Here is a 14,878-nt window from a genome sequence, read left to right on the forward strand (position 1 = left end):
ACAGTACTAAGAAATTGGATCACATGTGGCTGCCTGTACATGCTAGAGCAGTCTTTAAAGTGAGCCTAGTGACCTTTCAGATGTCAATCTCTATTCACTCCATAATTATTTACGTATACTGCTGGTTCTGTTCACTTATCATTACACAGAAATCACAAAAAATCAGCTGGCTTTATTATCTATTGTTGTAAAGTGTGTTGCTCATTCATCAGACAGAGCACAAACACTACATGACACAGACATGATAATCTATAGGTATTTATTTATTTTTGCAGATAACATATATTGCAATCATGCTTTTTCGTATAACACCATCTAAAGACATTTATTATATTTTTACATAGAATATTTTACATTAGGCCCATGAAACAACTAGAAATATACAAAACAATATTTTCTGACTAGACATTTCTATTACATTATTATTATTATTATTATGTAATCTTTATTATTACTCTATTCTGTTATGGTAATTATAATTTTTACAGTTGAGAGAGATATGTGCTTTAGTTTCTGAGATAATATTATTGCAGAAAACAGCAAATAATATCACATTTTTGTTCAACATTTAGACAAAAGAAAAGAAAAAATCAGGTTGTACAGACATTCACAGAAACATGTATTACACAGTCCAGTTTACAACATCATTCAAGAGAGAAAACTGCGGTATGGTAACTATACAAAATTCACGTAACCCTTTGTCATTGCACATTTTTATTAACATATCTTTGAAAAAAAAAAACATAAAAGTAGATAAACGGGACTGATTCAACCTGATTTCTGTCGCATTTAGCTGCCACAGAAGCATATTTTCTTTATGTTCCTTTATAGTAATACAGTGATATCTGCGGTCTGTCACAAAGTCAGCTTCTACAGTTATATTTTTATATTGCCAAACAAACTTGATATGTAATAATAGGTTCTTTTTCCCCTTTACTCTATGAAAAGGAGAAGTTTCAGAGGTGTTGGCCTATATAGCATCTGGCTATGTCCTGTTGAGTTAACAGTGCTTTTGCCGGCTTTGTGCTCTGACTCACCCTAAGTTTTTCCTTTCCAAGCCTGATATTGTAAATCTGTGCTCGCCACAGGATAGAAACACACTATGGCTTCTACTAAAATGACTGAGTGAAGATTATCACAGTTGATTTACACCAAAAGAAATTATGCTAGCTGAATAGCACACAGAAGAGGCAACAATTTGGATCAGCTTTAGAGTGTGCATATGGTACATGTGTATACTTAAAACTGATTCATGTTTTTGTGTTTTCTTGCCGCTTAATGCAGGAAATTGGATTATTGGGAGGAAAATGCAACGAGTTGCATTTTTTTTAATACAGCATTAATTGTTTCAGTGTATAATGGTAGTTTCTGAGAGAATTTGGTCACGTCCACCTTTGTTCCTGAGGAGTGTGTTACTAAATATACAAGTAAACAGTTTAAGTCGTAACAGTGGTAACTATCATAGAAATCCATCATACACTCTCCATTGCAGCAGCCACTGCAGCTTATTCATACTCACAGTTTAAAATATAGATCTGAATTAGCATTGGCTTATTGCAACACGACTCTTTCATTTTCAGGAGTAGGAAAATGTAATTTTTTTTTTTCAAATAATCCCCATTAGGCAGAAAGATTGTATGCACAGGACAAATGTGCAATTTCTATAATGGCTGCAGCTTTATTGTTAGAAGTGGTAGTTTACAGATCCAAGTTGTGCTCGTAGGCGGATGCTGTATTTACTACCCTACTGCTCTAGTGAGACAAAAGGGGATGCTTGAATTAATCCATAAATTGTGAGCAGGTCAGATCTCTAGACAAATCTTTCAAAGTTGAGTGTGATTTTTCAGCCTTCTCATGCTCACATATAGAAAACGATCAAAAAACGATTCTACAAAAAAGAAAACAAAAGATTCAGACAACATACAAAGTTATTATTCTTTAGAAAACAAAGAAACAATTATAACAGTCTGCTGCTATGTATGCTATGTAAGTTATTTTTGCTGTGGTCACAGGTTTCAATCGAGCCATGAGAAGTTGGATGCTTCAAATTCCATACTGTACTTGTGCTTTTCAAAGGTTTCCCCAGACACTGGGTGGTAAACATTTCAGGCAAACTGCAGGATCCAGCTAGGGAGTGATAGTCTGGCTAAATTATATTTTACACAATAAGTAGATTTGGCCTTACCTGTTGCACATTCCCATTTTATTTTTGCCTTTTATTGGTCAGTGTTTAATTTTCACTTTTAAACTGCATTGTTTTCACCTACTACAATGCATTCATTTAACTTCATGTACAAGCATGTATTTATTTCATGTACAAGCAAAATGCATTTAACCAGTAATTTTCTTTCTTTGTACAGTAATTGTTTAGTAGATGAATTAATATCTTTAACGTAGCACAATACTATTGAATCAATGTGGGCCTCCAAATTTAAATTATATGTTCAATATACAGCAATTTCCTAAGTCATATTTCCTCTTCTAAAAAGACTAACTTTTTTGCATAATGAAATTCATAACATCACAACGACTTTGCTGGGTAGTTTGTTTTTCACCATAGGTTTTATATCTCTGTATTATACAAGTAAACAAACAGAAAAACTCTAAAAATAACTGTAATAAGGTTGGTCTCACGTGTCCCCAGGAGGTAGGTGAATAAAAGCAGACATTGAAGTCTGGTGGTCGTTCCCAACCTTGATTACATTTCTTCTGTAGTAGAGTGCCAGCGTGGCTGTCGAGACATAGATAGGCAGAACTTTTTTAGATGTACGCTTCCTCGTTGGCAGGGTTCTGATTCTGGTTTTCTGTCTGCTGGTCAGGGCCGTTTTCCTGAGCCTTCACCAGTGTCGAAGGCTTGATCATCATCCGCAGACGCTGAGAGAGAGAGAAATGGAAACGGAGAGAGACAAGCTGTAACACCACTAATATCACACAGCTGCAAGTGAAACCCTATCATATACCATTAGCAGGGACTAAACTACTGCAAATGTGATCAAACCACTAAGATGAAAGAAAATACTCTGACTACACAGCTGTGAATGTGTTTCATGCATCGCCTCAAAGTCTGAGATACTATCAGGAATGATATTGACACATTTTCCCTCGTGTGATATGTATTATATAGAGCTTGCAACATAAACTGACAAAGAAAAATAAAGGTTGTTTAATGGGCTAAACTCACAAAACTAAATCAAAACATCCTAATCTTAGTGAATCTATGGATAGTGTTGGGCTGGGCTCTACAGCACAATAGGCATTGATATGGAGTGTTTGCGAAACTAAGAGCCCGCCTGGGTGCAGAGCACTAATCAGCTGGTTGATTGCTACAATTAGACAATCAGCCATCAGCTGGTACTGCAGGATCTGACACCTGCACATCGCCTTTGACAGCCTCTGTTGCACTGCCTGCAATTATGGCCCATTTATTCTGTCAGTGCTGGCTAGAAAGCTATATCTGTCACTAGGGACTGTAGGTTATTATTCAGCACACTGAAGATGACTACAAATCAAAAAGCCCATAATGTAAATGGCATTTTGGAAAAGGTATTAAATTCCATTGATTAACATCATCAGATCAATAAAAACGTGCTGCACCATCCTGCTGCATATAAATTAATGTAATTTACTGAAACCTCAGTGGCTATTCTAGCAAAAAGGCATCTAAAATAGTTTAACAGAACTAATTAACTCTATTTTGCTAATCCTTTTATCATTGCTGTACTCTTCATGGCAATTCATTACATCTTTTCCCAGCATGCATGTGTTTTCTCATTACAAGGCCATTAAATTGCACCGCTAAAGTGCTGCTGCAGTGCACAGAACAAATCACACTGAGCTAAGCTGGCCATTTTACATTCAATGTGAAGAGTCTTCTCGCTGCTAAATTACAACTCACATACTACTTTCATTGCTAGCTATTATGTAAGTGTTTTACATGTAGGTGAGGATGATATGAATTCTAGATCAACGTATTGCGGTAAAATATAATAAAAATGTTCAAAGTGAGATGAAGTGTTCATCAAAGCTTCCCTCTATGGTTAAAAGTGGTGTTTTCTATAAAATCCGCAGGGCTTGTGTATCACATTTATCAGCACCCTTCAAATACACCACTGTGTTTCCTCCTGTGTTGGATTGGTCTGCCATACACTGAAATAAATTTTCTCAGCAAAAATTCATCCATATGAAATAATCCACTTGAACCTCTCAACAGCGAGCCTGCCTCACTGCTGACTGCAGATTAAGATTCAAACCGGCTATTAGATGTGTGAAATGCTCAGAGGTTGGTACAGTGATACATATATTCTGGGAAATCTGTGGATAAAAATCTACAGCACTCTAAGAAGAAATTGGTATGTACTACTAATTTCTTCTTTTACAGAGTCTGTAGACGTCTAATGTGCACATATATGTGTTATTTCTTAGAAGCAGATATTAGTATCTGTTGCAACACTTAATTCTCTGCAATGCACGTATTTATTGCTTTTATCAAATACAGCAAAAAAGCATTACTATTGTAATATTACTATTGGACTAAATCCACGTTATCTTACCTCTTTATATGTGCCGTCCAGTGTCAGGAACATGTAGCCCATGTAGCCGGGGATGAGAATCATGGAGGAAAGGGCCATTAACCAGCCCACCCCCTGACCCCAGGCTGGGAACACATAGTCACCCATGGTGAGGGGAACCATTTGTACTGCACTAAACAAAAAGACTCCCTGTACAGAAGAGGGGCAAGAGAATAGCTCTCAGCATCTCCATCATGGTCGCAGACATTTTGAATTGCACAACTTTCAAACTAGGATAATCAGTTTTCATTTAATTTATACTGTGAGCCCAGTGTCCACAACATTACACAACATTTGTGTCTCACGCATTGATGCCCACAGATAACACTTACAGCCACAACGAGTGGAGTGAAAACAGACCAGCAGGCCTTCCACCACAGACAAGGCCTGTAGCCAACCATTTCCTCAATGTTGTCATAGAATTTGTCCACACCTAGAACCAAACATAATGAATACTGTGTTAGTTATCTCATCGAATATGTGAATACAGTCCACAGCGCATTGTTTCTAGCCTAAGACCGAAGTCAGACTCACCATAAAACCATGAAATCGAGATGCACTCAAAGAAGACCAGGAAGAGCAGGGACATTCCACTAGCTGAGTAGTAATCAAAGAGCTTGAACACATACAGTCCACCCTGTAAAAAGGGAAAACCAGAAACCCAGAGAAAAGAAGGTAAGACAGAAGAAGGAGAAGAGGGAAACAAGATAGTATTGGATTTTTTAGGACACTACTAAACCGGTCAAGTGGAATAACAACAAGGGCGAGGGCACCAGTGGCTGGTAAAGCTTGGTAAAGCTTAATTGTGGAAACTGTGTTGCTGTGATTGAGTGATACAGACGGCTCCAGTGTAGATAAAATACCACTTTGAAAGACTGCACATCTGTCATCAGGTCCACCAGCCCAGTTGGACATGCTGCAGTTCATCCACTACTACTTGTCATATTTTATTCTGCCTGGAGCAGTGATTCAGATAACTGCATCATTCATTCGGCATTGGGCTATACATGTGGCATGACAGGAATCCAATGTGGCAATTGTTGAACAGCTTCATCGTTCTACAATTACTAATGTTTGTCTCAGAGAGATTCTAACAGATTGAATTGCAGTTGTGGCTGGTTTTAAATGTACCACATCGCTTAGAAATGACAATAAAACATAGTGTACATCTGCCCTTGGGGAATTTAAATTTGTTGGATCACATTGCAGTCCTATCTATTTTGTGTACAAAGGTGGTAATCTGACTGGATTGTGGCTCGAGCACATCTCAGTGAGTGGACAAAATGGAAAAAATGAGAGTGAATACTAAATTTCATGGCAACTTGGACTACGACAATGCAATGGACCACGTCATCATCTTTAGAACCAACAGCTAGAGGGAAAACAAGTGAAATAGAATCAGGGATCCAAATCGCTTTTCATGTTGTTGCATGTTTGTGGACAAAGACTGCTATATGAGCTGAATCACTTTGGCTACAATACTAAAGACAGTGTGATCATTTGAATTCTCAGTGTTGATGATCTTTGGATCGTACTTGACAACTATTTGGTAGCTACAGAGTAGTTGTGTCAACTGTCTTGCAGGTTAGTAAATCATAGAAATCACAACCACAGACATGTGGTTATGACATCTAGGATCTACTGTCCTAGAATTGGCTAATATTATAAAAAACAGGGCAAAGCCACATAGAAGTAATTATCTCGTATTTGCTGAACCTTCACACAATTCTGAAAATGCCAACACATATCTACTTTACATAGCGTTGCTTTTCCAATAATGTCTTGGTGAGTCGGCAGATAACTAATGATAAAAGAAATGTTTTACCTGTGTGATGTTGGACAGTCCGATAATGTAAGAAACAAGGCAGACAACTGCAATGAAGATCTCTCTGCGGTTCCGGAGAACCCGAGGGAATTCATCAACCAGCGCAGTGATGAAGCCTTCCACAGTGCAGAACTGGAGAGATTGCAGAGTCATGTTTAAACCGTTACGCAATACACTGTTGTCCAAGTTAAAAAGACCTTATGTTGAAATGAAAATGAGAAATTGACTCCTGACCTAAGACATAACTTTTACTTTCCTTGATGTCCAAAAGCCACAATTGAGATTATTTTATTTGTTTATGTGCTTGTCATCATACCTGGCTGTCGATTCCAAGCATCAGCAGCATGGAGAAAAAGAGGATGGCCCACAGAGGAGAGATAGGTAGCTGGGTGACGGCCTCGGGGTACGCCAAAAATGCCAGACCAGGTCCTGAGAAAGAAAATAAGAAGAGTTGTATGAGTACATGTGGTCTATCTGTTTTTAAATAATACCTACCTGTCACTTCAGGAGTATAATAACTGGAATACTGGGTAAAAGAACCAGCTACAAATTCTAGTCCAGTGTCACTGTAATTTTCTAAATTACAAAGGTCAGAGAGTTTTGCTAAATAACTGAGCTATTTCCCTTTCTAATGAATCCAGAAATCAGACATACAGTTTAGTAACAAGCGACAATGTCCTTTTTGACATATCTAAAATTTCAAGGGCTAATTTTCCTACAGTCATAAGTACCCCTGCATTTTCCTCTTGTCACTATTGAGTTTCAATATTGATTGTAAATACCTGAGGCTGCCACATCAGCGATGGGTCTCTTTGTTACATTGGCCATGAATCCCACGATGGAGAAAATGACAAAGCCAGCGAACATGCTGGTGAAGGAGTTGATGCAGCAGACAATGACAGAATCTCTGTAGGGGAGAGACAAAGCACAAGGCAGCCATTGTCACGCCTGTATCAATTCCTTATCAACCTGTCACACATTGTCGAGAGGTGTCGGGGGAAGGGATGGTGGAGAGCCATTTTGAATCCTGCAGCAGAACAGCAGCTGAATACATTTATATTGACCTGTGCTTTTAAAATGGCAGAGAGCGCCAGCAGTTTCAAACCAGTGGGAACCGTATAATATGTGCAGTAGTTTGGCTGCTGACCAATGTTTACTCTACAAAGTGTCAGTGACTGAGCCAAACCAAACTCTGTGCCTATAAGTGTAAAATGGGAGCTAGAGCTAAAGTAATGAAATGACTGATGGAAAGCTGGAGGCTCAGATAGTCCCAAAATAGAAGGTACAGCAGACAGTATGTTGCCTGGAAACCAAAAATAATCCAACAAAAAGACATCTGTACAGTCGCACTTATAAAAGGATATGTCTGGACCGATTTCTAAGAGACAGTAACATTTCCTCTTAACAGGTATTTAATTCATGTGGCAAATGAAACTGAAACGCAACATATTATGAATCATCTACCTGTATACATTGTTATTGAAAGGATTGTAGCTGCCGAGAGCAATCAGAGAGCCTAATCCCAGCCCGTAGGAAAAGAAGATCTGCGTGGCAGCATCGAGCCACACCTGACACACAGAGATTAGAAAACATGTTTAAATAATGAAGCCTAGATTCATAACTCAAACACACTTTGATGCTGAATACAGAAAATAATTTAATTTAATAATTAAAACAATTTTGTTCTTTTTTGTTTTCACAAAAGTAGAAAATCACATAAGTACTGTGACGTCACATTGTCGCCTGATCCACTTAATTAGATTCCAACTGGCTCTGGGTTCATAATAGTATCTACTTCAACTGTAATAGTGTCACAAAACCATTTTCCACCAATGGAGACATAGAGACATCTGCGCATGTGCATATGTTTATGTGGAAGAGAGCAAGAGCAGGTGAAGGTGAGAAGCATACCTCAGACTCCTTAAGTTTGTTAAAGTCTGGTGTGATATAGAAGAGGATCCCGTCCATTGCACCAGGTAGAGTCACACCACGACAAAACAGTATGAATAACATGAAGTAAGGGTATGTGGCTGAGAAGTACACCACCTGTGGGACATTGGAAAGCATGACTGTTAGAAAAGAAGTGGTCTACAGTATCTAAGGCACACAACAGTTTACAAATCACAGCTATCAAGCTAAATTGTACTTGGAATATGTGTCCTACAAGGCAACAAGACTCTAAAAGAATTGAAAACTGCTGTGCCGTCATGAACAGTGTTACTGTGGCACTGTCCCCTCAGCACAGCACAGCACACTGACCTAGTCAGCCATTCCCTAGAGGCAAGATGACCCCAGAATGGTTGGGTTCATCACACTCCTACTGCACTAATTCCCTGCTTATCTGAACTAATTTTACAGTTCGTGCTATCAACACATTTCAGATCATTCATGATACAATCTACAGAATAGCAACTGAACCAGCAGAGATCATGAACTAACTTTTCCAAAGAGGAAAAATGAACAAAAGTTCATATTAAAAGGTCAATAAAAGTAAATTTGTACTTTTGTACAGTAGCAGAAAGTGGCAGTGGCAAAGTTTTCCTTCCTTTTGTGAAGAATATTGGTGTTTATAGTTTATGAGATGCTCCGGATTAAAGGAGAATTGCATTTTGTTTGTCTATGCCATCTCCTTTTACTTACTTTGCCAGTCCAGCTGACCCCCTTCCAGATACAGAAATAGACGAGTACCCATGCAACAGCGAGGGTGATAGCCAGTGGTATTCTGACCTCTCCAGGCTTCTCCAGACCATCAGTCAGCTGGTGCATGTTACGTCTGCAGGGAACAAGTAAAGTGGTTTTACTGCAATGCAGAAATGCATCCTTGATGTCATCCATGCAGCACGCATGGGTGCAATCAAAAATATGCATACGTGTTTGGATATTAGCTTTCTTTCTGTTCTTTTTTCACCCCAACGTTTTTTACGATTGTTACGGGAGGTCATGCTTGCAAACACACATTTTTTTTTGTTTCAGGCCATTCAATGTATGTCCGCATTTCTTTCTTTTCTAATGATTCCCAGAGGTAAACATTAAACGATTTGAACAATTGGATCATCAGATGCATGTGCCCATATCAGACTGATGTTTGATTTGACCTTTCATTATCCACAGTAGGGGATGTGATCTTTCTGTGAGGCTAAAATCACTGATCTAAACAGATTCTTATGTTTAGCTTACTCCCAGAACTCCACCACAGCACTGGTGAGGTTTCTGGTGTCTGCGATGCTGTAGTTAGTATAGCAGCGATCTGTGTTCCAGGGATTGCCGCAAGTCTGCCATGGCAGCTCCTGAAAATCCAAGAAAAAAAAAATCACACAGACAGCTCTTTTTACTTGTGCTCTCTCCCACTGCCGGGTCTCATTGTCTTTGGCTGTCAAGTAGCCAAGACCATGATACTCATTTGGGACATTGAGATTTCATGCTTTTCTCAGAGGTGTGAATGCCTCATCGGCAAATGCATTTATCAATACCTTGAGTAAGGCACTAATTATGTGGGAAAGGAAGTAATAAATGTCATACTCTCTTCAAGGCTGTGTGTCCTTATATAAGAGGTGCTGGCAAACAGAACCTGCCACATTACCGTGTAAAAATACAACCTGGGAAAATTCAAATGGTATTCAAGTCCTGTTGTGCTCAAGGAACATTGTGGTTTCTGAGAACACAGCATAAATAAAATGACTAAATACTCACAGTAGTGAAAGAATTGTACAGATAGTAAAGAGCCCAGGAAATGATCACAATGTAATAGATATTGAGCCAGAAGGACAGAACAGCAGCAGCCAAACCCACACCTGAAACAATGGGACAGTACAGGCATGATGTTAAATGTAGGTCAAATATACTGAAATGAAACAAGAAGAATAAAATATGTGGAATATTTCTGTAATATTTGTATAAGTGTGCGTAATAAACGGAACTACAGGCTCCAAATGCGGAAAATTATTTTACCTCATTCTCTTATATTTTTTAATCAACCTGGCCTTCATGACAAAACCACAAACAAACATGGAAAACATAATTTAGGACCTTAGGGATAGCACAAAAGCGTCTTTACCTTTGAACATGGGGGCCAGTTTCCACACTCCAAGCCCTCCAATAGAAGTGTACTGACCAAGAGCCGTCTCCAGAAAGAACAGGGGCATGCCAGCAAATATGAGGGTCAAAAAGTAGGGAATCAAGAAGGCCCCTGAATAAGAGGTGAAAGGTAAAGGTGTGTGAGCGAAGACAAACCACAAACCATTAACATTCAAAATAATCCACAAAAGACAATTGGTTTGACACTGAAGTCAGATCGCAGCGCAGGCTCTTGCTCGCGCGCAATTACGCACGGCTATCATGGGGGAAATACACTTCAGATTCATTTTAATTATAAACCTCCGAGGGGAAACGGGCACGTTTTGATGTCGAGATCTTTGCACTCCTTTTGTTGAGGGGATAAATGGAAAATTGCCAAGACTTCTTGATTACCTCCTCCGTTTTTTCCACATAAATAAGGAAATCTCCAGACATTTCCGAGTCCGATTGCGTATCCGACACAAGAGAGAAGAAAGTCAAATTTCCCAGCCCACGTTTCTCTCTCGGGTATCTCCTTTTTCGTCTTCTGCACCTTCACCACCAAGGTTTTGGGTTTGTCGTTTGGCGTGGTGGTTGGCGCGTCATTCAGAGTCTCCGTTAAGACGTGTCCGTCCGAGGCTTTGGTCCCGTTGGTGGCCATGGTGACTGTGCGTGTCGGATAGTCCAGACCAGTGGAGAGCAGGGAGTTTCAGCACAGATCCAGACAAACAGCAGCTATTCCGTCCCGTACAGCCAGACAGCAGCCGAGCAGAGACGAGCAGTCGGTGTAGGAAGAGTGGTCAGGAGCAGAAGCAGAGGCACCTGAGCAGCTGACCAGCGACCCTGGAAACATAAATACACACACACACACACACACACACACACACACACACACACACACACACACACACACACACACACACACACACATATTTATACAGTTTAAAAAGCTCTAAAATTAAATATGTGATTATTTAAATTAAGCATTTCACATGATAATTTTAATTCATTTGCGTAATGCGTAATGCTAAAAAGACAATTAACGTTATAGTATTTGTGATTTTAAATTTCACGTTTAGTAAAAGGTGAATTACATTTTACCAGTTAGCGAAATAATCTGTTGGTTTATGAAAGAAAAAAAATAAGTGTAAATGTGTAACCAAATAGCAGGTTTTATGTAACCGGTAGAAATTAGAAGAATTTTACACTTGATTATGGATGCATCTCTTTTTATATTTCTTTAGGGGTCAAAGGGAAAAAAAGTGTCCCACGACCCGTCAACGTTACGGGATACAGAAAAGATCTCCAGTGTGATAAGAATCACTTTTAATTGCCTGGAGTGAATGCGTGTTAGCAGACATTTAGAGCCTGCTCTTGTCCTTGATTGATTGTGCTCTAAATTCAATGGCCCACTTCTTACTGCTCTGGTACAAGGAAAGAGCAATCAAACACATTTTGGAGTCAGACAGGACGATCAACTCAGATGAATCACCTGGAGAGGCTCTAACTCAACGGAGTTCACAGCTTCAATAACCATTTTCATTAAATATCTACAGGAAAGATTCAAATGTTTTTTCATAATTTCACTTTCTGATTAATTAGTATTAATTGAAACGCAGTTAGATAAATTATCTTTAAATAACACAATGTCCTGTTCCCAAAATGTACATGATTTATTGTACTGTAACTTTTTATCCCCACTGTTCCCCGTGCGTAAATCTGAGGGGAAATATCAGGCGACACGGTTACATTCAGAACTGCATAGTAAATGTTGCTATATTTCCACGTTTCATATATTAATACTTCATATTTCCACACGTTTATATTTGACATATTTAAACCGTGGCTGCAACACTGAAGGATCGAAAGCGCTAATGACCCTAAAGTCTGCGTCGCCCACAACTGAAGTGCAATCTAACATCCGTGCGCTTTGCCAAATTCAGCGCATCTGCTCATGCCAAATTCCGTGGGTAGGAAGAGTACTTACAAACTGAAATCACTGCGTAGTTTATGCATACTGTACAAGATAATACTTACAAAAGAATCCTTTTCCTTGCCAGATTGTTTCCCAGACGGGGAGAGATTTTTAAAAAAGTTAATTTCTCGCACTGTCGCAGAATAAAAACCAAAGTGAAAACTTCGCATCCGAAAACAGCAGGCAAATATATTATCCTGAGGGGGAAAGGACGGTGGACAAATAACGTCTTTCAGCGCGAGGTGCTGTCCTTAAAGGAGTGGTGCTGAAAGAGAGGAGGGGAGAGAAGACGGGGAAACGAGCTGCCGCCGTCTGAGTTGGAGCGAGCAGGGACGTAACATTCAGCGCAGGATCCTCTCTCTCATCTACATAGCGTCAATGTCACCTCAAAGTCGACCCTCCCCAACCTCAACATTTCCACCACTGAGATGGTAGCGGGTTTTAGAGAGGAGCATCCTCTTGTCTCAAGGTTTTATATCCTTACTCTTGCAGGTTTTTTTTTTTTCTTTTTTACATCAGCAACTTCTCTCTCTCTTTTCTCTCTCTCCCTTCTTGACAAGCTCAAGAGCCCAATGATGCGTACTATGCACTTCATTGGGTTACTTAACATGTTAATACCACCCTCTGTTTGCTTTTGCTAAGTTAAATGTATCTCTAAAGATGACTAGACTAGGTGTTAGAAATACAAGTGAGACTTGCACTTCACTGTATATCAACTTTTGGTGGATTCATGGGAAAAATTTTTTTGGAAAAACAGCCTCACTTCATGTAAAAATAAGTATTATTACATTACATGCAGCCGTTGGTAAAGCCATGACAGATGTGGACAGTGGAAGATGTCAGCAGCTGCTGTAGCTTCTGGTGAAACATGATAAGAGGGTCCCAGCCAATAAAAGCGAGTCAGGGTGTGTGAGATAAATTGAAAACAGTGCTTATAATCTTCTTAGCCCGCTGTCTTCCAAAATGAAATACCCTTGTGGAACATCCTAAATGAGCAGTTTTAAAGCAGACTTTAACTCCCACATCAAGATAAGTTATTAGGGGCTCACTGGGAGATTAGACTCTCTCAGGGTTTAACAGTTAAAGTTTGAATTGTGACAATGAGGAAGGATTAAACCAGTGTTAATGTATAAAAAATATATCTTATCTGAACAATGACGCACACGTGACTGACGGAAACTGTGATGGTGTATTTTATTTTGTTACGTCACAGCTGTCAGGTGACACCTTACTTTGACTTATTTGCTATTTTGGCGCCGAAGCAGCTTCATTTTAGTGTCAAGTGGCAACAGATGTAGTGTCAAAGCTTATATCATTATTTATATGTTTAAAACAAAAACTTTCTCCTAGCATTTCCATTTCCCCCTTTTCATTTGCCTAATTTCTACACTCTTTTCCCACACCTTCCCCTTTTTTCTCACAGCTTTCTTCCTTTGCTACCACCACCCTACTGTGCTCATCTGCTCAAATCTTTCTCTTCCGTGTTTTTGTCTTTGTCAGCCACGCTGTAGGCTATACAGTGCTGATACAGTGCTGCTGAAAAGCCGCACCACTGAGAGGAAAGAATGAATGCCCAGATGGTGAACCAATGAGGGGTGAGCTAACCTTCTAATGGTATGAGACAAAATTTAGCATTTCTGATCCCAGCTGGCTGATTGGCCTTCAGGCTGTGGCACGTTGGATGTGCAAAAAGCCTCCTGTTGGCCTGCAGCTCTCACACGAGGGGAATTCAAAATGCCGTACCCACGAGAGCTGGTGGTGCTGTGCTTGTGGCCCTGGCCCCACCTGATTGTGAGCCTGTGTGCAGTGGAGCTTGTAATTACAGAAGGAGGTGGTAGTAATAGAGAGCAGAGTACAGGAAAACACACAGGCAGACAGCTGGCCCCCTGTCAGTTTCACTGCTCAGACACAGGGGACAAAAGTGATGCTCTGAAACTGTGCAATAGATTATCGCTGGTGGGAGAAAGACGAAATGATGATGCAGATGATCATGACGGATGCATTTTGCAATGCAGGCATATTTACAAAGCCTTTTAGAAATGTATCTCCTCTCACTTACAGTTTTTGGACAAAGCTTTGAGATTTATAATAGTTGATGCATATATGACATATTTAAATATAACATCATGAGTGTAGATATTTGCTTCTAAACCAAAATACTAGACAAATAACACGTTTGGCCTGATATTGCTGATTCATTGCAATATATTCTAATTAATTATATAAATAATATATATATTATAAAAATCTACAAATGCATTATTAATGGAACATGACATTTATATGGTATTTTATTTAGTAATTGTGATCATGAATAAATTATGTGTTAGCTACAGATATACCAAGTCAATGGTACTTATTAATTTGGTGTGTGAATGAATTTAAATCTCATATCTACTGTACAATCCAAGATTTTGCACTAAGCTAGGCTAAAATAGAATATCACTATAATTACTT

General features: G+C 39.2%; 1 protein-coding gene across 1 annotated transcript; it reads right to left on the reverse strand.

Annotated features, from left to right (window-relative positions):
* Positions 1–270: 270 nt before the first annotated feature.
* slc6a1b (solute carrier family 6 member 1b) lies at positions 271–12,843 on the reverse strand. The gene is made up of 15 exons (XM_026348792.1): positions 12,484–12,843; positions 10,861–11,289; positions 10,448–10,579; positions 10,084–10,184; positions 9,571–9,680; positions 9,034–9,166; positions 8,305–8,439; positions 7,858–7,961; positions 7,176–7,300; positions 6,710–6,822; positions 6,394–6,525; positions 5,103–5,205; positions 4,901–5,001; positions 4,551–4,718; positions 271–2,874 (listed from the first exon to the last, which is right to left on the reverse strand). The coding sequence occupies exons 2-15, from the start codon at positions 11,105–11,107 to the stop codon at positions 2,761–2,763; spliced, it is 1,818 nt and encodes a 605-aa protein (XP_026204577.1). The 5' UTR covers positions 11,108–11,289; positions 12,484–12,843; the 3' UTR covers positions 271–2,760.
* Positions 12,844–14,878: the final 2,035 nt, after the last annotated feature.

This window comes from Anabas testudineus, chromosome 5 (genome assembly GCF_900324465.2).
Source record: "Anabas testudineus chromosome 5, fAnaTes1.2, whole genome shotgun sequence".
NCBI classification, from domain to species: Eukaryota; Metazoa; Chordata; class Actinopteri; order Anabantiformes; family Anabantidae; genus Anabas; species Anabas testudineus.